This window comes from the organism of the source record quoted next, unplaced genomic scaffold, assembly GCF_019419815.1.
Source record: "Pyrus x bretschneideri cultivar Hongxiangsu unplaced genomic scaffold, Pyrus_bretschneideri_v1 Contig102, whole genome shotgun sequence".
Classification (NCBI taxonomy): domain Eukaryota; kingdom Viridiplantae; phylum Streptophyta; class Magnoliopsida; order Rosales; family Rosaceae; genus Pyrus; species Pyrus x bretschneideri.
The window spans coordinates 518,918-543,758 of record NW_025999394.1 but is presented as its reverse complement, the minus strand read 5'-3'; the positions used below and the strand labels follow the sequence as shown (position 1 = coordinate 543,758).

Below are 24,841 nucleotides of genomic sequence, written 5' to 3'. Positions count from 1 at the left end.
ATATGAATACAATGAATGAATTCGATCTTCAATTTAAAATATTTACACTAGTGGATACCACAAAATCTTATGTTATACTTGATGAAAGTATAAATAAACTCTTAAATGTTAGTGAATCTATCGTTTTGATGGGATACGCATCCTACAAAACTAATTTCAACAATCCAACCGTCAAACTTATTTATATATGCTTCGAGATCGCATACGCCAAAAATTGCAAAAAACAAACATTTAGAGATCAAGTAACGAGACAAAACTTTTCAACGGCTATAAACGAAAAATCACGATTTAACGGTAATTTTAACTCTGATTTTGATGATTTTTTTACAACTACACTCCTTGACCCTATATGAATACAATGAATGAATTCGATCTTCAATTTAAAATATTTACATTAGTGGATACCACAAAATCTTATGTTATACTTAATGAAAATATAAATAAACTCTAAGTGTTAGTTAATGTATCGTTTTGATGGGATACGCATCATATGAAACTAATTTCAATGATCCAACCATCAAACATGTTTATATATGCTTCGAGATCGCATACGCCAGAAATTGCAAAAACCAAACATTCAGAGATCAAGTAACGAGACAAAATGTTTCGACGGTTATAAACGAAAAATCACGATTTAACGGTTATTTTAACTCTGATTTTGATGATTTTTTACAGCTACACTCCTTGATCCTATATGAATACAATGAACTAATTTGATCGTCAATTTAAAATATTTACAGAAGTGGATATATACCACAAAATCTTATGTCATGATGATCTATGAAAATTGAGGATTTTGTAAAAGGAATAACATGTAAGCTTTGAGTTCCATTAGCAAGGTTACATGGTCGTTTAGATTTTTAAAACCCTCAAAATCTCATGAACAATGTTATTTATTTGAGTGAAAAATTAATAAAATTAATAATAATTATTGTAGAAGTGTAAAAAATGTAATCATGCGTAATAAAAAGCTTTACAACTTTCATTAAGGGGTCAACTCCGAAATTTAGTATGCATATACTAATTTAGTATTATGTTTTACATTTTTTTGGGTTAAATTATGTTTTTCATTTTCATTTTTGTTGATTTAAAATATATTTTTCTTAACGGGTAACGGGTCGGGTCATATTACCTGAAAATATTAACGGGCTGATTTCGGGTCGGGTCATATTACCCGTTTACTTTAACGGGTATTACACGACACGACCCGTTAAACTATCGGGTATGACACGAAAACGACACGAACACGAGAAACACGACACGAATGCCAGTTCTACCTAAGAGGAAAAAGCCTCCTAATGAATAGCGTTCAGTCATCAGAATGCGTGAAACATTTTCACACGTGCCACTATAATTATAGTATATTATTGGATCGGTACATTCTAATTTCTTAATTTGCTTGCTTTTTAGTCATCGTCTCGATGTGGAGCGCGTTCGTATACCTATAAAATATTACAATTGCAAGACTCTTCCTTCCTGGAGAACTGGAAAAACAAGAACTTGGATAGTCTTCACTGGTCGTAAGGTGAGGTGTTTTTCAACTTTCAGTGCTCCTATTTCCATTTTTCCAAGTTTCAAGGAGTTTTCTTGGCGTTTGCTACGCGATCTCTCGGCTTCTTTGATTCCTTAATTAAGTTCCCTGAACTTGTTTTTTAGGGTTCATTACTATCCATCAAGCTGGTTTTTTGAGATTCGAGTTTCTTTTAAATTTAATGAATCAATTAATCTCTGGGAGATGCAAGTGTTTAGTCAATATTGTTACCTCTGTAAACTTTGTTTAGTACTTTTGAGTCTTTGATATTTAATACATAGACGATCATATACATACAAATCTGATCCACGCTTTCCACTTCTTGGTCTTCACCTCTCTGCAATCTTGTTTTTGTTCTCAAGTTTCTAGAAAAGATAATATTTATGATCATATTATAGTCTACATATCAGCCTTCCATGAAATCTTTGTTCATTGTTCAAGTTTTATTCATGCCTTCGTACATAACTAAGATTTTACTATTTTGTTCAGTTGAATCCAACGCTGCTGCTAATTACTATCCACTCCAAGGAAAGAAACCAGGTGCATAATGGGCATGATCTCATCAGCAGAATGGGTATCTGATTTTGTAATTCTCATTTCTAATTACAATTTATTATATACTCCTTTCCTATCTCTTAACGTGAAGATAATTCAAGAAAAAAATGGGAATTCTATAAAAATGGATGCAAAAGAGTAAAACATTAATCTTGACAAGTTCAAATTTTGGTTCTTCACTAATGTTTTGATTTATATTATAGGAAATGGAAGATTCCACTTTTATCAATCAACACGAAATGAGCTCTCTGGACTACTCACTTGATGAGCTCATTTTCTCGTCTTTCTCATCTGAGAGTTACTCATCCTACCCAAATTTCACCTCGAAAACTGCAGCTGCTACACACAACTTCAGCAAAGCATTCGTTGAAAATCCCCATCAGACCGGCACTCAGGAAAGGCCAGCAAAACAGCCTAAGAACACTACTAGTTGGAAATCTTGCTCCACTGACCATATAATTGCTGCCAAAGCTTCTCCTTCTTCCTCGTCACACCTAATTTCGTTTAAGAACTCCGACTCATCACTTCCGACCACTTCTCAGCAGTACTATGGTCCAGATTGCAAAGTTATCAAGCCAAAGAATGAGGTGGAATATTCCAATGGAAAATTGAAACTTCCAGCTTTGATTTCCCAAGGTTCCTATGACACCCAAACTTGTTCACCCAAACATGGACAAGGGATCAAGAGGGCAGCTACGGTGACTAGAAGTCCTTTACATGCTCAAGATCATGTTCTTGCTGAGAGAAAGCGCCGAGAAAAGCTCAGCCAGCGGTTCATTGCTCTATCTGCTTTACTTCCAGGCCTAAAGAAGGTACTAGTTAATCAGTTAACTTTTTTGTTGGTACTTCTAATGTGTTCACTGTTAGACAGTATGTTATGTTTGTAAAGTTATGGTCTAATGTAGCCTTTTTCTTACTATCATGCTTTAAACGGTTATTGATCTAGATTTTATGGAAGAGTTTGGCTAATCAACCCAGATTGATAATCTGGCAGTCGTGTTGTCTGCTAAGAGAACACTTCCGTAGTTTAATTTGGTTATAATGCCATTAAAGATTCTAATTTACCCTTTTCCACAAAATTACAGATGGACAAGGCTTCGGTCCTCGGAGATGCAATCAAGTACGTGAAACATCTTCAAGAACGTACGAAGGTGCTGGAGGAACAAGCAGCCAAGAAAACTGGGGAAGCAGTGGTTTTTGTGAAGAGGATGCAGTACTCAGCGGATGATGATATATCTTCATCTGACGAGAACTCCGAGAGCTGCTCTGACCAGCCACTGCCAGAAATTGAAGCAAGAGTTTCGGACAAGGAGGTTCTTATACGAATCCACTGCGAGAAAACCAACGGATGTTTGACAAGAATACTAAGTGAAATAGAAAAGCTTGGTCTCACCATAGTTCACAGCTGTGCCTTGCCCTTTGGCAATTCAACTCTTGATATCACTGTAGTTGCTCAGGTACCGATACTTGGTTAGGTTAATTTAGTACTTAAACCTGACTTTTTTTTTTTATCCTTAACTAATAAGACTCTCTATTTCTTAACTACAGATGGATGTTGAATTCAGCATGACAGTGAAAGATCTGGTAAAAAACCTAAGACATGCTTTGCTCATGTTGGTGTGACCAGAAATTTGAAGTTTTGACGTTCCCTCGGTGCCCTAGAGTTGGAGATAAATAGGAATAAATCTGACAGTTTCTTACGCATGTATTTTTTCCCTTTTTCGTGGGGTTTTTTTTTTTTTTTTTTTTTTTCCTCTTTTTTTGTCTTTTTCTGGCGTTCAAGACCTTTGGAGGAAACACCAGCCATTGTACTCATGCTGCGAGCGAGGCTTTATTTTGCAGGAGGGTTTTTTCCTTTGTGATTTTTGGGTGGTTGACCCGTTATCCACGTTCGATTACCCTCGTGATATATATGAAAACCTAGCTGGAGTTTTTTGTTGTTGTGAAGCGCCTTTGTGTGAACTTTCTTAGCAATCTCTTTGCTACCTAATAATTGATTAATTGTTGTTTTATTTTTTTTATTTTTTTGAGAGAGTTGTTTTATTTGTTATATACCATCCCCTTGGCAATTGATTCTTTTTTATTTTATTTATTTTTTGTTTGATCATATATTACTAGTTACATGCTCACATATGTAATTAAATTTGTCTATTATATATTTGTTATAAAATATTTATATTATTTACTTTTTTTTAGGAACCAAATTGAGAGTGAAAGTAGAGGAGGGAGTGGGGGGTTGAAGTGGGAGACGTGGGGTTTTTTTAAAATCACCTTTTTCTGTTATTTTTTATTGTTTTTATTAGTTGTTTGATATATTTATTCATACTCAAAGCATTTTCACCCATGTTACATTGACATGGTTAGATCTCAAATCCAACCTAAAACACACCACCAATTTTTGGATCACCAAGGCTCACAAATCATGGCCGGCGCCATGTCGATTTTAAGTCCAAGCCCAAATCCATGACCCTATCATCAGTGTATACACTGCTTTTTTGTGCGCAAGGTGCATGCATCACATGTGTCCACCAGCGAGAGTAGTGCTACAAAAATTGACGCTTGGGCCAGCCACAACGGTCGGCTGGGCTTCCAATGACTACTTCAACGCTCAATAACCACGTGGCCAAATCTCTGATGTCCATTTTCAATTTTTAGTTTAATCTAAATATTATACTACTCTCCATAACAATAACATTTTAATTCAGAAAATATAAGAAAAATTAGAAAAACCAAATAAAAAAATATTCCAAAAGTTACTTGTAGATTTTATATAAATACTAAATCTTTTTATCTCTTCCCACACCAAATTTTATACAAATTTTCTACATTCTTATTTCATTGTCTATATTCCTACTTTGTTTGTGCTTACAAAAATGGCATCTCCCATCGAAGGTGGAGCCGAAGCCGGAACCGCATGGTCGACCGCCGAATATGTTTTTTTGTGTGAGCTTTGGAAAGTCATTATTACCCATTGTCCAATTACGGGCAATGAGCATGCAGAGGTGTGCAAATATGTGGAAGCAAATTCATGAGGATTATGTCGGTTGGTATGGCACTAGTTGTAGGGAAGGTGCATTTACTGGTAGGGTGAAAGTTTTGAGTTTTTTGTTAGGCAAATGGAGAGATGCTCAAACGAAAGTTTTGAGTTTTACGTTAGGCAAATGTCATCGGCTAGGCAAATGGACACGTGGCATATCATAGTCACCTATTCTAAATTAATCTCATTCAAAAAAATAATTACTAAATAATTGAATTATACATTAAAAATAAATAAATCTTTGTGAATAGTAATAGTCATGTCAATTACTATTCACAATTGGTGGAGAATGAATAGTAACCATGGTAGTTTACTATTTAAGTGAGTAGTAACTACCGTAAGTCAACTCCTAGATCTAAATCTACCAAAGTGGGTGGGAATGCAATTAGGGCTAGTTTAGATTGCTATATTTTTTTTAAAGACTGATTCTACTCTGCTTTAAGAATAATCAACTATAAAATATAACATTTGAGTGTTTGATAAACTGTATTTTTAAAAGTGTTGTGAATGTGAAAAGTAGTATAAGGCATTTGGTGAATTTAATATAAAAAAAAAATCATATAATTGTTTATAACGACAAGAATGGACATGGTAGTGGGAGTGGTGGCAACAACACCGATGGCGAGGGCGGTGGTGGTGATGATAGCAACAATGGTGGAAATATGATGGTGGTGACAATAGTGGGGTGTGGTGGTTGGGGTGCAAACATAATAATCATGGTAGGGACAATGGTAGAGGAGGTGGTGGCAGTTCTAGTTGTGGTGCCAGTGGTGGCAGTTATGGTTGTAGTAGTGGTGGTGGTGGTGGTAGTGGCGACAACGATGGTGATAGCAGTAGTGACGATTGTGGTGGTAGTGGTGGTGGTGGTGGTGGTGGTTTGGCAACAATGGTGTTGGTAATGGGGTGGTGGTGTAAGGTTAGTGTTTGTAGTGGTAGTTGGTGGGGCTCACTTTGTTTTTCAAGGGACAATGGGTGTGTAAAATGAAAAATAATGTCATTTAAAAAAAAAACTAATATTACAAGAAATGAAAATATTTATTAAAGGCTCAACTCTGCTTTTTATAAAAACAGTTTTTTAAAAGCAACCTATATGTTGCTTTTAAAAGCTGCTGTATGGAGGCTACTGCTTTTACAATATGCAGGATATTTTACTTTTACTAAACACTTTTTTATTGTTTGACTTTAAAGTAAAGCAGTTTTTGGTAAAAAAAAGCGGGACCTTAATTATCTTATTTTCTGAAATTGAATTTGATACCAAATTAGGCTGCTCATTGTGTGGTTTAGCCGAACTTCCCCTCTCCTTAATGTAAAATATCAATGTACTAAAAAAAATTTGAATTATTTGTGAAGAGTTATAACTATTATTTAATAGGTTTTTGGTTTACAAACTATGTTTTATTAATAATATAATTATTTATAATGACAAGAATGGGCATGGTGGTGGGAGTGGTGGAGACGATACTTATGCCCAGGGCAGTGGTGTTGATAATCTCTACTAATTAATAAAACACTCATTGTCAACCAAAATCCTATGAAATTACCAGTTTAACCCTCTAATTAAAACATAACATGCATAAGAAATATAAGGCAGAAATGTAATTTCACACAACCAATTTTTGTTTTTTTTTTCCTTCAAATTCTCACCTACATATAATCCTAACATATCTCTAATTTAAAAAAATAAAATAAAATAAAAACTTTCCACTCCCACATTCTCTATCACTCTTTTCCTCTCTCCTATTTCAAAATAAAAAAAAAATTTCTCACACACTTTGTGTGTGTCCATATAAGGCTCAACTCCACTTTTTATAAAAAATAGCTTTTGAAAGCAATATGTAGATTGCTCTTAAAAATTATTGTCTGAAGAGGCCCGTACTTTAAAATATGCAGGATATTTTATTTTTAATAAATACCTTTTTATTGTTAGACCTTAAAGTGGTGCAGTTATATATATATAATTAAATTAAAAAAACAACAACAACAACAACAGGTCCTTAGTTAACTTATTTTTAAATTCAATTATTTGTGAAGGGTTATAACTGTGATTTAATGGGTTTTTTGTTGACAAAGATTGCCTTGTTAACAATACTATAAATTTCTTCATGTATAATCCATTCTCACTTTTAATAAATTATTGCAATATTGACAACAAGTTGAATTTCAGATCCAAAAAATTATAAATTAAAGACAAAAAAAAAAGGATTGTACTTTAGTTTTCATCTTGGACAACTTCATATAATAGTGGGACACCACAGTCAACAAAATGGGGTGGTGACCAAAATATGAACTCGCTCGAATTTCATTGTAGTCCATTTTATGTTTAATTCAATTAGCACAATTATGCTTTTGAAGTTGAACAAACTATTCAATTTTTTTCAACGAAATCTGTGATTTTTTCACTACAACGTAGAGAAAAGAGGAAATATAGGCAAGGCAATCCAACTATTCTATCAACTTGGATTGCCCATGCTTTATATGAGTATGCTTCCTCTGGATTAATTCTCAACTGTGGGCGTATATGTATTTATGTTGAATGGAATGCGAGAAATTTAATTATAGTGATGCGTAAAACTACATGCAGTGGCCAGATGAATGGAAAACTTGAAAACCAGCAAATTCAGGTTCATGATCAATTATTGTTTAGGTAGGGGACAACATTAGTTCCACCAGAGATTATGTGAGATGTAACGATGACCAAGTTAGGGTACACGAATACATCCATCCAAATCGAATCATTAAAGTAAGCTCTCCTCGTCTGGTTTCTTATATCACATGGTCCAAAATGTCATATAATCATACTCTCAAGATCAGATGAAATTTTCATATTTAGAAGGTATCATTCAAATTGATAGTCCACCAACTTGTACTAATGTCCAAAATGAGAACCTTAGGAAATTAATTTACAAGCTTTCGTTCTAATAAATTCGATATATGAGCATATATGATCCACAATTGATGTGGGTATTTTTTTTTTTTTTTTAGGAAACTGGATATTAATCCTTGAAAAAGATATAATTTAGAATAATACCGTATGCAAGATTAACAATTGAATTAAGTTCCTGACCAAATAGCCACATCAGCCTACATAATTCCACATTAGGTTGTCATTTAGATTCTCTGTTGGTTTTTGTTTTATGATTCCAATTATACCCTTTTGTGAATGTTGATAACGAAGACGTTTTTTTGTTTGTTAACAATCATAGGACGTCATTTATTTATATATATATATATTTAGGATGTATAATGTATATGATACTTTGCAGTAGTTTTTTTTTATTCTCATTCAAATTTCAAACTGATTTTAGTTCATCATCCAGAAGTAGTAATTCATTTTCTAAAATTAAGAGGGCTATTTATATAGTATATTGTAATGTCATCACTTTTTTTTTTTTTTTACCATGGAACCTAAGGTACAAATATTTAAGCACATTCGACTAGATATTATGATTTAGGTGCATTCATGTAGGTACTATGATTTAGGTGTATTCGTAACGTTAAACTTAATGAATTCAGTACTGAATTTACAAATGTTTGCTCATGGTAAGTATTGCTACTAGACTCTTACTGATCATGTCATAGTAAGTTATTCTATGAACGACAATCTCAATTTTGTAAAATTTAAGTCGTGTTTGCTGTCCACTAATCTCAGTAATTACCGCAAACTCTTCGTACGATAAGCTAGTTGACATTAGTTGACATATATATATACACACACACGCGTGCGCAGCACCATCGAACCAGGATCCTCGCCGGATCCATTCCTAGGGATCCTAGGGATCACGCAATCGTGTCCGTTCATCGTATATCGTGCGGTCATAAATCATTTAAAATTTAAAATTTAAAATTCAAATATAAATAGTACCTAACGAAAACTAACCGCACGATATACGATAAACGGACTACGATTAAGTGATCCCTAAGGAATGGATCCTGCGAGGATCCTTGTTCCAGCACCATCATCCAGCTGATGAAGAAAAGTAGTAAAAGTACAAAAGTCTCTCTCGCTAGCGATATGAAAGGCCGAGTACATATTATTGACTTAATTACTAATCAAACAAGCAACCGCAAATATAGCAAGAAAATGAAACTTCCGGAGTCCTTCCTTGTAACAAGAATGTAACAGTGCTGGTGTCCCTTTCCTTGTAACAAGGATGCTATATTTCGACACATTCATGTTAATATGTAAAATGTGGTCAAAGCCAAGGCCAATACGTGTTCATTAGACAAAGGCTACGAACATGTAATTAACTTTTCGTACCAAGCTTTTGGACTTTGTTGGGCTTCTGACAAAAATAGTCGCATTATAAGTCGGTGGTGTGTTACTGTCAGAGGATTACGAAAGCTAATTCTTGAAAGCTTTCAACACAAAGGGAAGAAAAGGGGTGTATAATTAATCGACGACATTTCTTAGGCTTCACGCTTGAAAGGTGAAACCTATTCACATAAAGTGTAAAACTACAGCTACTGTCGTATAAATAAAGCAGATTGATGAACAAAGCATCAATCTTTTATGTAATTTATTGCCTTTTCTTTGCTAATTGAGTCATAAAATGTCCTTTTTGGTTTATATCTCCTTAATAATCAATTTTAATCTAACGCTAGACCTAGTAACGTAGGTTTGTAACTAAGTAAATCAATAGAATGAGTGTATGAAAAGGTTGAGCCTAGCTCTAGCCCTAACAGGGTACACCCTACCCGCCACAGATAGGTAGTAAGCACCCAAATGATTTGAAGTATGATCAATTTTAATCTTACATATTTAATTAAACAAACAAAATGACTTAATACTAATCTAATCTAGCTAGTTTTTAATCATGTCTAATTCAAATTGAGAAACATTTAATAAACTAAAGAACTAATGATTCTTGGGCTGGTGTCTTTCTTTGTTTAGCGGTAATGCTTGGGCTCTGATAAAAAAAAAAAAAAGAACTTATGACTCCAACCCTTTCATATTTAAACCAAACTCATATATATACACACACTGTCAGAAATTTTAGCTTGCCTTACCAAATATTGGGAGACGAAATATATTTCGTCGGTTAAACGTTTCTTATAGGACGGACTATAGCGACGGTACGGCAACGTGGGAGACGAAATATATTTACGGCAACGTTAGTCATCAAAATTTTGGTCGACTGAAAGTCTTTACACAACGACCATAGTTCGTAGGTGAAGAAACTACTCATAAGATAAAATTTTGGTGCCAAGAAGGAAATGTTTTAACCGACGAACAAATGTGTCATCGTGACAATAAAATTTAGCCGATGAAGGAGTATGTTGGGTAACTTTTCTTGAGGTGGTCAAAAGTCCACTGGCCACCATGTGTCAAAAAGTCCACTGCTTGAAAATTACGCAACATATGCTAAGGAGTTTGTCGAGTAAAGTCTCAGTTGCAGTTTATAAGTCTGTGCCTTTCCTTTCTTTTTCTCATCCATACATTCATTTTCCTCCACCATCTCCTGCGCCCTCATTTTCATCTTTCTCCCTTCTCTCTTTCTTCTTCGATTCAAGACCATTGTGCCTAAACCCTGAACACAAGTTTATGAAAAAGCATCAGCAAACGCATGTCTGTTATGGCCGGAGGTCTAGGGAGTTTATTGAGAGGATACTACTGGAATGTGCAAGAACATGGTGAGGATACCACTGTAAGGCCGAAGACAGTGGTGAACAAAAGTTACTCAGATTTCTTGCATGTGGAAGAAATTGGGAGGATACAACCGTAATGGGCAAAATGCCCTAAATCGTAAGGCTAGGCAAGTCAATAAAAAAGGCTCAGCCTTGTTTATAAAGCTTAGGCGGAATTGGTTTTAAAAGTGTTCCTAGTGATATATATATATATATATATATCTAAGGAAAGAAATACATTTTCAATTAAACTAAAGACTATTATGTTTTGGCACGGTTGATGCTCTTTAATTAGAGCATGTGAAGGATGGAAGCCAAGTACCTCTCACATGTCAGTTTACTTCTCTATGTGCCAAAGCATACCTTGGAATAATGTCCTTGGTTTGAAAAAAAATGCACCTGAACGTGGCTATTTTTCGATGCTGACTCTTTTGGTTTGATTTAGGTTTAATTAAATGTGATGCATTGAATTAACCATGAGGGAAAAGGAAAAATTTTAAGGAGTTGAAATGAACTATGCAAGTGCCTCTAACAGTGACCTGATCAGTACAAGTGTATGTCTGTGGGTGTAAAAGGAAACAAATATTTCTTTTATTTGGGCTAATATTGGGCTCAACTTGAAATCCAAAGAAAAAGAAAAATACTTGTAACCCATTTTAGACATTGCTTTGATAAAATGATTCAAATTAGGATTGGCAAAACAGATGAAACGAAAGCCCAAATATTAAATGACATTTTCTCGCACACTTCCTTATGCTTCACATATTAGTAGTAAATGATTTTCGCACATATATATATATATATATATATATTTTTTTTTTGTCTCTTTCACACTCTTTTTTATTACTAATCATCAAATTAAATAAATCAAACGAAAACAACAAACAACAGATGTGAAAACAACATATGTGTGTAGAAGGAGAAGAAAAGTGTGTTTATCATTTACCTTTTGTTTTAGGTAACGATTTTGACATTTACTTTTAGTTATGTCCATTTCACATGAATGGTAGGAAACTAACAATAGAACGTGAAAATCAATAGCCTCTAAGAGAATTTGATTCTTATTACACATTTATTTATTTTCACAAATGTTCAAAATGCAGACCCTACAAAATGGGCATAAGTTATGCCTCTCACTCTCACATTCATTTTCATCCTGTCTTTAGTTTACAGAAGATGAAATTCTCAGGGAAACCAAAAAAGATGGTCACTTTAAACCCAAGGCTCAATTGCTCATCGACTCTGTCTCGTTCCATCCTTGGTCTAAGCCGAAGGGCACGATTGAAAACTGCTAATATCATAAGACATGTCTCATCCATGGCGTATCTTAGGCCACTTTCGCCAAAGCAATGCTCAGACTTCATAGGCCTAAAACTCCATTATGCCAATGGGCCCTAACTGAGTGAGGAGACTCTAGAACTAAGAGAGGAACTTGCCTTCATCCCAATACGCTACCATAGCATAAGATATATTGTTCAACAACATTTGGGACCAATGATGCAATATACTCTATGGAAATAGTATAACACATGACATTATATCATTAGTTCGGGACACTAACATATAACATACCGAAAGGTGTAGGTAAGTGCATGAATCTACCAAGATTCAAAAAGAGAAATTAAAGCCCTAAGTCAACTAGTGAATTAGGGTTGTGTTCGGTTTCATTCCGTTCAGGTTTTTGTCAAAACCAAAAATTAAATCGAAATTATTGTTCGGTTCAATTTGGTTTTCTTCGGATTTTTTTCTTTAGTTTGTTTTCGAAGAGAAGAATTCAATGTTCCGAAAGTGAATTTTCTGCTTACGTTTACAGGTGATTGGAGATGGCTAAGGTAATTTGGAATGAAAATATTCCTTCTTGTGAAGAAGAAAGCGAGATTTTAAAGCCTACAAATAAGCGGCAGCTCAACAATCTCCAACTTTGCATCTTGTATGTGTGTGTGTGTATATATTATTTTCTTTTTTCTCTTATTATTTTCTCCTTTACATTCTTTACTTTTGTTAGCATTAATTAGCTTCTTCATCTCTTGCATGTACAGAGGGATGGAATCGATGGATGACCTTAGGAAAACATCATCATGACTATATTAAAACAAGGAATGAATCAAGCTACAAACAGGAAGGCCTTTATGCTTAGTCGCGTTTATACGTATTCACCCACACTAAAGAGAATCCTTAAATTTCCTTGGAATTTATCATGAAGGGGAATGGTGCCTTTATGCTTCTACTCAATTATAATACTTAAATCTTTTTCAAGTTAAACAAAAAATTAAAATAATTCACACTATTTTTGAAACGTAACTAAAATAATCCACACTATTTTTGAAACCACAAACTATCTCACACTATTTTTGAAACTAAGCCATAATAGCCCACACTATTTGTGGAAGGGAACAAAATAAATACTATTTCTAAAACTACATCAAAATAATCAACACTATTTCTGAAACTGAACCAAAATAACCCATACTATTTTTGGAACTATAGCAAAATTACACACTACTTCTGAAAACTGAACCAAAATAACCCACACTATTTCTGGAAAGAAACAAAATACAAGTACAAAAAACACTTTGGCGTGACGCAGGTCCTTCGTCGCGAAAAGTCAAAAAACCTTCAAGCAAACGAACCTTTGTCGCGTGCCAACCGTCGCACCAAGGCAGTGATAGAAGGATTGGCGCGACAAAGATGTAACCTACGTTGCACAAAGTGGCTTTGCACGACATAAGAGGTGCATCGTGCAAAGTGACTTTGCGCGACGTAGTCATGCGTTGCGCAAACCCTTTTTTTTATTTTGGTCAAAAAAATTTTTTTTTTTAATTTTTATTAAATATTGTAATTAAATTCTAAACAATAATTAATTAACCAAGCAAAAGTACTTAATTATAAAATATATGAAAATGTACATACAAGATGTTCGAACAAAAAAGAAAAAACTACAAGTAGTCTTCTAGGTTTGATACATCATGCTATTGGTTATCAGCAGGGCGGGGTGGCTCTGAGGTCGAAGGTGGAGCAAGATGAAGTGCTGGTAGCGAGATTTGAAGGTAGGACATTTGTATGGCTCGTACAAGATCTATCACTGTCCCGGCATAGTTCCTCATCTCCTCGCCCTGGCCCTCATCTACTCTTCTTGGACCGCAAGCTAACCCCTTAGGGTTATCACTTCCTCCTTCAATGCATCGACCTCTGTTGTGTTTGATCCGGAAGAAGAGGCACTTGTCTCACGAACCCACTTTCCCCATACATCAAACAACCTTACCATGACGACGATCGAAGTTCTGATCCAGGACATCAGTCATGATCTGAAAACCTACATCCTCATGTACCGCAATGTTGCTTCTTAGAGAACAGCAATGCTCTTTTCCACCATAACAGCTTGTAATAATAAAGAAAAACATATAATGTTTAATAACAAAATATAAATAATATTTGAACAATTCATACATATAAGAATAATAATAATTACATATACTTACATGAAGCTGCTTAGTGGTCTCATTACCAGGTCGAACATAAATGTCCTTGAACATGTCAATCTCTGGGAACTTAGAACCCTCCTGAAGAAAAAAAAAAACATTAAGAAAATTTTATTAATCAATAATAATATATAAATTGTATAAAATTTCAAAGTTAATATACTTTTACTTGACATTGTGCCTCAAGCCTATACGAAAAGGGCATCAAACCGGAATGGTGGAGAAGTTTCTTTGACTCCTGAGCTTTCTTGCCAAGAACAGATTTCTTCTGTTAAACACACAATATACATGTTAGTGCTACTATTTGAAATAAATTAATAAAAAATAAGCTTAAAAAATAAGTAAAACAATAATAAATTATTATTAAAATATTATGTACAAACCACAAAATTTGGGTACTTAAAATGTTTGCAAAGCCATTGCCAATCCTCCGGCCGGTCCTACAACTCGCTTGGAACATGTAGGCGAGCAATATTCGGATCATCCCATCACTTAAAATATGTGTGAAAATTGTTCGTCCAATGTTTGTACCGGGTTGCTAAGGTTTTCTCTAAGTAGGCCATGGTCTCGAGGGATATGTCCTGAAGATCATAAATGACCTATGAATATGAAAAACAATAAAATAATAATCAGAAATTTAATAAAATTAAGATAATATATTTTGGTTTTTAATATTTGTAAACAAAATTTAAAAAATGATAAAGGCTAAAAATTAATATACTAACCGACAACTTGTCTCACACCAGTTTCTTCGTCTCATAGGGAATTTTTGCCCAAGACTCCCACTGAAAAGGACAATTTTGTCGAATAACAACACCACAACTACTGCGACGTTGCTATGCTGCTGTGAGGTAGCCGCTTCACGATGTCACAGGTCATACACAATCTTGATCTTGGAGGCAGCCTGACGTACGTTCTGTGCCTGCTTCAGCATTCGACTAGGCCCCTTGGTGTTTTTTTTAGCTGGCCAAAAATACTTAAAAGGTGAAAACCCTATGCTTAAATTTGTACAAAAAATTCGACACAACCTCCTTTAATAGTTAAGCATTTCCCAAAACCTTAAAACAGTAAAATAACAGTAATTCACAACCTGCAACAGATTTTCACAATTCAACAAATTTTCACCATCATAACAATATTAGTTTTAAAATGAACAAAAAAAAAAAAAAAAAAAAACATCGTGGTGAGAATTAGAAAAAACTACCTGGCTAGGAGGCCTTACCCTTAACTCTAGATGCTGAGGAAGTGTCATCAGAAGGCTCCGGCTCGCGACGACGCCGATGAGGCCATCGTGCACTGAACGACTAAACCGACACTAATGAGGGGTGTAGGCTCCCCATTTAATGGAGCACTCACGGCTGGAGCAATAGATGGTGATAATGTGGGAGGCGCATTGGTCACACTCCGACAATGAGTGATCAACTGTGACATCTATACACCTTTTGAACCATAAAAATATAACATTGGAAACTAATCCTTTCTTGCATTTGAAACCATGTGTGAAAAAAGCAAAGAAAACTAAACAAACATTAACCGAAGATTAAAAAGTGTAATGAATCCAAGGCAACACGATTGATTAAAAAGAGTCAAACCTAAACCAAGAGACCTATCCTAATCTGTCAAACCCCCAACCTAACTTTCTATAATTTGATCTCCTAGGCTTAGTGTGTTTAATCACAACAATGACTAATCGAAGGCAGCACGATGGACTGTTTTTTTTACTGCATATAATTCGATCTCCTAGGCTTAGTGTGTTTAATCACAACAATTACTAATCAAAGGCAGCACGATGGACTTTTTTTTTACTGGGTATAATTCGATCTCCCAAGCTTGGTGTGTTTAATCACAACAATTACTAATCGAAACGACTAAAGAAAACAAATTACCAAATCCATAATCCTTTGCAAATAGAGCCAAGTTAGTACCTCTACTTATCAAGAACTTAATTCTACGTACACACGAAGATCGACTTAAGACAATATCAGATCACTATCCAATGCTTAATTCACATCCAAATATCCAATTTCCTCAAACAAAAAAAATATACAATTTAAGTAAATAACGTGCAGACAAGATTCACTTTAATCAAAATCCACATCGGATTACTGGTTTTCTCATCAAAATTCAAGCATCAGCATATGACTTGAAGAAAACAAACAGAAACCAACAAGGCAAAGAAAACTGATCCTTTATTGCATTTGAAACTAGAAGAAAAAAGCAAAGAAAACTGAACAAATAAACTAGGCCTTGTTGGCTTTGGAATTTTGGGAAAAACAAAAAGTACACACTTAACGGATGACTTTAATTAAGACAGCGAAGAAGACAACCTGAAAGCAATAACCTATATTGGAAGATAAAATCACCTTTTGGATGTTCCCACAAAGCAATGAACCAACGCACCACCACCAGATCTTGTAGCTTCATCAATATAATAGATGCACTCATCAAAGTCCTATAGATGAATAGAAAATGATAAGTTCCCATAATGGGGTTATTTAAATGAGTGTATTATGCACTTACACATGGATGGCAATTGATGTATAAGCACCGATTTTTATTGATGGATAGTGATTTTGAAGTTTTGAATCCTCCAAATAAGGTATGACTCGATTTATGGACATTTTGTTTGTTTGCTTCTTCTTTGGATTAAATTTCATATAATATTGTATTTGTTTTTCTTTGCTGTCTGTCTGCCCCCAAAACACCGTTGCAAGGACTTCTGATTAGTAATGCAAAGATGGAGCATGCATCGCATTCTATGGCAAATTTAAATCTATGGAAGGATCTCTTGGATCCCAAGTCTATGGATGAGTTTGGTAGCAGAAAAAAAAATAAAAAAAAAAGCCATGGAAATGCTAGTTATGTGCAATTATACAGGGGCAAAGGACGCCTCTTTGAAGGAAAAAACATTCAGTTAGAGATGTTATTTTATAAAGGGAATGGGTGTAAAGATAACTTTACATTTTGAATTAGGTTTGAGAAGGTAGTTTAGGTAATAAATTTGGGTTTAAAGAGATATTAATTCTTTAATTAAAAAAAATATGGATGAAGAGAGTAAGTTGGATATAGAAAGAAATTAGATGAGTTCAAATAAAATTTCCTTTTTGTTTATTAGTTTGTCACGTGTGGTAGTTGGAACAATGAAAGGGGAATGGTGGACGGCAGAGGAAAAAGGGGATGGTGGACGCCAATTCATCACCTTCATATTTAATAAGGTAACATGCTTTCTGTCTTCCAATAAAAAAATTAAAAAATTAAAAAAAAAAAAAAAAAAAAAAAACATGCTTTCTCCATCATAAAAAGGGTAACAGGCTTTCTGTTAGCGGCAAGTTTGTTAAAAAAATATTTATTGTGTTGGACTTTTAGTTCAGCAGTGAGTTTTCATGTTTGCAGGGCTTGGTATATGAATAGTTTGTCCTTAAGATTAAATTTTAAGTTCTTTTGGTTAAATAATAGTTTAGTGTTGTTGTTAGTTAAATTAAGTTAGACTAAGCCCTTTTCATTAAAACTCTCATAAAAGAACGGTGGTGTTGATCTCTTGCATGACGGTGTGGGTTCAAACCCCGTCAATGGCTAATCTAACACCTAATCTAACAAAATCTATCTTTTGAAAAAAATAAAAAATAAAAAATAAAAGAAAGGATGAATTGAAAGAAAACTATAGTAGGGTCATTGAGGGTTCAATTGAATTAGATGAATTATTAGATAGAAAAGTGGATGGGTTATGATAGGATTTTTAGTACCTACACAAATAGTGTTAAAAACACTTAAAAATACTTGCAAGAGAATAAAGTAGTTGTAGTATGAATGGCTCAAGCAAAATCCTTTTCCATAGGTATTGAATGAATAATTTGTATTTAAACTAATCCTTAATTAATTATTCAAAATAAAGTTTAAAAAAGATTGATTTTATGACTTAAAATAATAAAAATGAATTTTAATAAAAATAATTAAATAAATCCGCAAGAGAAAAATAACTAAAAGAAAACATTTTTGAAAATCAATTTAAAAAGACACCAGGGTTCCGCCATCACTAATACCAATCATATTGCAATTTTACCAATTACTTAAGAATTTCCACATACATGCTTTGAAGGTTAGGCTTTCCTAATGCATACTTTCCTTGGGACATTCAGGTGAAAATTAATGTATATTTAGCATGCAACCCGTCTGTCATGTTTAGATTAAATATAAACATGCAAGACTCATTAAGTTTTGTGGAAACCCTTTGAAAAACCATGCAACACTTAAGAGCATGATGTTTGCTTAAGTGAACTTACAATTACTAATCACAAGAAGCCCTCCTCAATTTTAGGGTGATGTTCCAACAGGAAGTGTATCACATTACTTGTCTAATTACCCTAATGGTCGTGAATCATTAAGACAATTAGATAGTTTAAACATGGTAATCGATAATTCAAAGCAAGCATGCATCAATTAATAAGCAAATTAATAAAATCACATATTCATGTTAAGGCTCGTGGCCTCACCCTAGCAAAAAGACTAGTTATGCATAATCATGAAGAAAAATAGTATTAAGAATATGGATAGAAAACACCTTATAAATAAACTTGAATCGTCAAAAGCTATCTAAGCCGATTTCTCCAAAATAGTGCGTACAAAACCCGAATGGCTAATTGGCCTTATTTATACTACTACAAAATACAATCCTTCCTAGAAAATGTCTTCTAAAATCTAGAAAACAAAATAACAAAAGGCTAACTTAAAATCACAGTCCAAATCAACTAAGAAAATTTGGCCAGTAAAGAACAAGCCATGTTTCGACACCATCAGTCCTCCAAATTAGGCCCAAAACGACTCGAACTACAACTTAGGACGTTCTAAACATCTTTGCAGAAGAGTTCGAACCCAAAAACCATCATCTTTCAGCCAAATCTCTCAAATAAGGCCTACAGCTTAATCTGACAGTACTGCACTCTGGTCCTTGAATTCTTTGCCATAAATTAACCGCTTGGTAGAAAATTTGAAACTTTGATACGAACAATTTGAGAGACTGATGAACATCTCCAATTAGAATTGCTCCAAAATTTCCCCGTTTGGTCACTTTTTGCTTAAGAGGAAGTTGCATGTCCTACATTGAAAATATGACGCAAAGTATCAAAATCTCACCAAATAATTACCAAAACGTACTAAGGATAGAGGAAAATATGTAGTATGAAATCAACTCATCAGGTTATGTCGGTTGGGGTGAGGCACATGGGAATTTTTTCTAAAGGTTTTAGTATTCTATAAATATTATTTATATTGGTTGAGAGTAAACTACAACTTGCTCTAAATTGAGATTTACACATATTGCCACACAATTTCTCCAAATCAGATGAAAATCAGTAGCACCACCAAGAAAGGATAAAAATTAAAAAAAGAGAACCCATATAGATGACGTAGTCGCACAAACTTAAAATCAGGCTAGAAAAGCCGGTGAAATCCTTGCACAAATGCAAGGATTGACAAGAGCTTGCACCTTTGCAAGGAATGATAAAATCCAACAAAAGGAGGCTGGGATTAACTAGTCTCCACAAAAGCTTATGAGAGTGTAGACACGCAAATTTCGGTGAAATAAATACTCATTGACACATAAATTTTTGATATGCCAAGGCTTGTGTGGCATGCGTTATGTGTCTAACAAATCACACATGACATGTGCTTCATCAAAATCGGACGAGTCATCCAAAGGGACACATGTTGACACTTGGTGAAAACTAATTAAGGAATTATCTTTATTAATTTATATAAATCAAATTAATTGATTTAAAACTCCAAATTAAGGATGAAATATGATTGATTTATTTGATTTAAATCAAAGATAATTTGATTAAATCAAAGATTATTTAATTAAATCAAAGATAATTTGATTAAATAAAAGATTATTCAATTAAATAAAAGATTATTTGATGAATTCAAATCACAAACCAATCCTCAAAACAAGTCATGATTCTTTCGTCAATGAATCAAGTCCATAATTAAGGCCAAAACCAATAGTAAGCAAGACTTGGCGTATAAATATGAGGCTCCAAGACAAAGAAAGGGGCTCATAAGTCATCCGCCTACACCTAGACGCTCAAACTCTCAAGCCTCAAACACCCTTAAATACTCAGAAGATTCCAAAAACTCTTTTCATTCTTCATCGCACTAGTGAAGAACCACCAAACACCCCTACAGGTGCTAGTTCCTCTATCGCCACAAGCCAAAATTTTAAGTTGTTTGTTCATTTGAGATCAAGTCACTGCGAACCTCGGATCAACAACACACACACTTTTCACCCCGGAGATCGAATCAGAGGTATCAAATTTGTAACAAAAATTGTAACCCTACATTTTACATTAATACAAAATTTATTTTATACACATATTCTTGTTTCATTTGTCGCATGAATTTCGTGTTTACGGGGGGGAAGACCCTTGGAAGCAAATGATTTTTACATAAATGGTGGTTTGGGTTTTGGAATGAGAAAAGGAAGGACAGATGGGGTTTAGACAACGAGGTTTGTTTTGCAGCGACCGATGATTTGACTTTGGAATTCCCAAACTGCGATAGGGGTAAGGTTACGTGTAAAATTTGTAAACGGCATTGCTTTAAGATAATTCGGTTTTTGAACCACTAAAATTGAAACCGAACCAATAAATTTTGGTTTGATTTGGTTTTTTAATTTGGTTTGGTTTTTTCTGATTTCGTTTGGTGTTCGGTTCAACTTTTTCTCAGTTTTCAGTTTTTCCAACCCACCCCTAAGTGGATTATTTCTGTCAATAACGGTGTTATCCTAGCATATTTTATCTCAATTATAGATTACTTGTTTTCAAATAAAAAAATAAAAAATAAAAAACTTGTCTTATGAGGAAGATATTGTAATATTTCCTTTTAATATTTTCCTTAAGAGTTTAGGGTTTTCATGCTATATATCCTAATTTATTACAAATTAAAAAATAATCCCTTAATTTTCCCTGCATCAAAGTCCTTCTCAAGAGGTAGATTTCTTATCTTGATAAAAGATCAAGCAAAAGCTCATCCACCAAATACTCTGACAAGGCAATCTCTATTTCCAAACCCAGCTCCTCTTGCTCAAACTCAAACTTGTTCCACCTCCTTCCTTCGTGCATATCTCTCACACAAGCTTCCTTGTTGTGCTCTAGTGATCCCCAGTCCCCACTCATCCAAACTCTTGCTTTGCTAATCATTTCCCTATTAAACCCATCTTCTTTTTTATTTCTTTGAGCACTCATTTCTTCTCTAAAGAAATCAAACAATAGTTGATCTTCTACTAGTTCCAGCTCCCAGCTCTTTAGGTCTGAGCAGCTTGCTTTGCAATGATTTAACAGCTCCATTGCCCTTTCTGCTGTTTCGTCATCTTCTTCAAAGTTGGTTCTTTCTTCGAACGACATTGATGTGTCTAAGTTGATAGGATCCACTGTTACAAGACTCTCAAAGAGCTTGATCTTCTGCATAAGCATTTCTTTTGTCCCTGTTAAAATTTGATACAATGTTAGCATCATACTTAAGAAAAGAAAGAAAAAATTGTGCAAGCAATCTGAAGAAAGAAAGAAAAAAGGGCTCACAACACAATTCATGCCACTAGGACAACTATTCTAAATATCCCAAGGGCTAGCTAGCTGGTTACCGTCCAGATTAATCCCTAGGCTTTTGAAATTTAATAAAGGATGCCTAGACCGCTTAGGTCGCTACTCACACTTAACAAAGAAAACCTACAATAATTACGTTACCAAAAAAACAAAACTCCTTGACTAAATAAGGCTTGAACCACAAGTAATTTCACTAGGGGACTTGGGTGACTTGTCCAGACTGAAGTAATATGAATGACTTGTCTCACTTCAGTCGGGATTTTCAATGCTTGTTATAGAGAGAAAGAAGGAAGAAGACACGTACTCTCCATATTGGCGAGGCTTTGATCAAAATTACTTGAAAATGACGAGTCTTCATCTTCCCCAAATTGAAAACCAATCACTGAAACTGGGCTGTGCTGCTCATCTTCTTCATCACACAGTGGTAGCTCAACCTGCCACATACAAAATTCAATTCAGTACGTACATGATAGAATATAAATGCTTATCACAAAATTTGAATTTGATAGTCAACATTATCATGTCGTTTTATACAAGTGATATTAAGAAAGGGAGACAATCAAATATAGAACATCATGAGTAAGGAAGAACGCCCTTAATAATTTAGGCAGACAGATTGGAGAGTCCTTTTGGTCAAATATGTCACTGGGCCATGCCCCTTTGCCTAGTGATAGAAGTGTTCTTACCTCAAAAGTAACTAAATCACAATATTCAATCGTGTTGACAAAAAAAAAAAAAAAAAAAAAAATAGTGGCAGTGTTGTTTTGGTATACTTTTGTATATTTCAGAACTAAATCCTAAACAATTAACAAGAAGTACTTTGGGATCTAAACTTATTTAAATTAATGGTGACTTGCATTTTGTCTGATATGCACTGTGCAACTGCTTAGCAAAAATTTGAATCGAATATCCTAAACAATTAACAAGAAGTACTTTGGGATCTAAACTTATTTAAATTAATGGTGACTTGCATTTTGTCTGATATGCACTGTGCAACTGCTTAGCAAAAATTTGAATCGAAACAATTAAAGATAATGTTAATCAAGAAATATAACATAAAATTAATAGTTGTCAGTAATCCGTTTATTTGCAAATTGTGTTTAACAGAGCTTAAGCAGCCATTGTTTTTCACTAAAGACAATTTTACTAATCATGTTTATTTAAATATAGACATTTCCGATACAAGTACAGCCAAAGCTTAGCATCTAAGGATCCTCAACAGCAGACACACAATATAAATTTAGATCGCGGTGCACTAAATAATTGACGTACCTTGGGTCCCAATGCGGCGTAACTTCCTGTCCCTGATGTAGCCTCCATGGAATCCCTGCCGACACATGGTGAATATTTTTTACTATCCTCCTGATAGTCAGGGTCAGAGTTGCCACCCCAAGGCGGTAAAAATTCCGAGGTAAAATCACTGTCACACCAGCTCGACCCATTGCTGCTGCTATTACTACTACACGTAGTACATGTGGTGGTGGAGCCTGTTATGGTGGTGCTTGAGGTACAGTGCAGAGGTGAAGAAACATAATCCAAAGGTGGAGGTGGAGGCAACTTCTCATCGCGGAAGGATGTCCACCGTATGATGTCCTTGACTCTCACGGTAATTTGGACTTGGCTTTGACTACCTTGTTTCCTTGATGATCTTGGTGAGTTCTGTTTTGACTGCAGCAGCCTCCTTGAGAGGCTTCTAGGTAAAAACGAGGGGGGTTTTACCGCGGTAAATGGCATGTTTTTAACTGCATTCATGAGAGAGTGGAATGCTGAGATTGTGGTCCAGGCAGCCCTTGATCTGCTTCTGAGTAGTTTTCTGGAAATGGTAGTGGTATTTTCTGAACATGAGTTTTGGGTTTTGGGGGCATTGCTTGGATTGGATGGTAACTGTCTTGGAAATGATATGAAACCACTTGAAGAACATGAGTTAGAATTTTCACCGAGGAAATCTTTGAGAAGCATTCTTGGCCTGCGCTCTATTGGAAAAAGGCTTTCTTTGATGTTGGTCATGCACATTTATTTTTTGAAGATGAATAAATGAAGAAATTGAGAGAATAATTGTTACCCAACAAGGAATTTATGTAGTTTGACAACTCACAAATCAAAATACTTCAAGCCTTTAAAATGGACGATCGCGATGATCAATTTAACATGACAAAAGCAACATAATAAACGATAAAATAGATGAAAGAACAATTAGAACATGAATGTGCAAGTGGAGAGGAAGTATTGAACAAATGAAAGTGAAGCAAATATTTTGGGGAAGTGAAGTGGGAGAGTGCAGAATGAAATTGAAAGAGGATAGGAAGGAGGGGGTTATATTTATAAGGGTTAGTGAGAAATGATGAGAAGTAGAATAGAAAGGGAGAGGTAGCTTTTTACTTCTTTCGGGTGAGGATCTCCAGGTAGTACTATTCATCCATGCAAAATGTCTTTTTATTGGGGGGTTAATTAAGTAAAAGAAAATGTTGAGAAGGTGTGTGGATCGTGCATTGGAGAATAAAAAATTGGGAAAATAAATAAAAAAATTTGGGGAAAATGACACAAAAGTGTAGAGGGTGGATGCTTCTGTTTTGCAGTTAATTTAAAGTGGAAGGAGACTGATTCTGACTGAGTGAGTCAGTGAGTCAGTGAGTGTTGATTTTGGGAGATCTCTTGGTTTTTGAGATAAGGGGGGTTGACCCCTTTAAATCATATTTTTGTGATGTTTGATAAATATCTGTACTTTGTGTAGCGTGAGTACATGAGTCCCGTTGTTCTAGATCCGATGGTTCAAAAAACTTGTGATTCACCTGCTGTTTGATTATAATTTAATAATAAAGAATAATGTGAAATAAAAAAATATATATATAAATAATCACATTTTATTAAATTTAAATCGAATTGTGAGTGATTACAATTCATTCGAACTAGTTTAACTGAAGAAGACTCATGAGTCATGATCATACATTCACATGCAGGATATTGGATCTGTACTACTAACACATGGAGATTGATTGTATGGTTCCCAATCTGTCCTTAC

The 24,841-nt window shown here is 34.6% G+C and overlaps 2 protein-coding genes and 1 long non-coding RNA gene across 4 annotated transcripts; 1 reads left to right on the top strand and 2 right to left on the bottom strand.

Annotated features, from left to right (window-relative positions):
* The first annotated feature begins 1,404 nt into the window (after positions 1-1,404).
* On the top strand, positions 1,405-4,015 carry LOC103938772 (transcription factor bHLH18-like). Of its 2 annotated transcripts, none has more exons than XM_009348815.3 (5): positions 1,405-1,525; positions 2,021-2,105; positions 2,290-2,898; positions 3,172-3,543; positions 3,635-4,015. In XM_009348815.3, the coding sequence occupies exons 2-5, from the start codon at positions 2,079-2,081 to the stop codon at positions 3,707-3,709; spliced, it is 1,083 nt and encodes a 360-aa protein (XP_009347090.2). In that variant the 5' UTR covers positions 1,405-1,525; positions 2,021-2,078; the 3' UTR covers positions 3,710-4,015. The 2 variants fall into 2 exon arrangements, with proteins under 2 accessions (XP_009347090.2, XP_048426015.1); XM_048570058.1 differs by having other exon boundaries at positions 2,021-2,117.
* Positions 4,016-14,078: 10,063 nt separating this feature from the next.
* Positions 14,079-16,751, bottom strand: LOC103928112. Its single transcript, XR_007253211.1, has 6 exons — positions 16,591-16,751; positions 14,953-15,658; positions 14,611-14,826; positions 14,391-14,495; positions 14,228-14,308; positions 14,079-14,126 (listed from the first exon to the last, which is right to left on the bottom strand). It is a non-coding gene; the product is annotated as an uncharacterized LOC103928112 (long non-coding RNA).
* A 4,323-nt stretch (positions 16,752-21,074) lies between these two features.
* Positions 21,075-24,231, bottom strand: LOC125470843. Its single transcript, XM_048570511.1, has 3 exons — positions 23,095-24,231; positions 22,127-22,256; positions 21,075-21,704 (listed from the first exon to the last, which is right to left on the bottom strand). Exons 1-3 carry the CDS (start codon positions 23,833-23,835, stop codon positions 21,220-21,222), a joined length of 1,356 nt encoding a protein of 451 aa, XP_048426468.1. The 5' UTR covers positions 23,836-24,231; the 3' UTR covers positions 21,075-21,219.
* Positions 24,232-24,841: the final 610 nt, after the last annotated feature.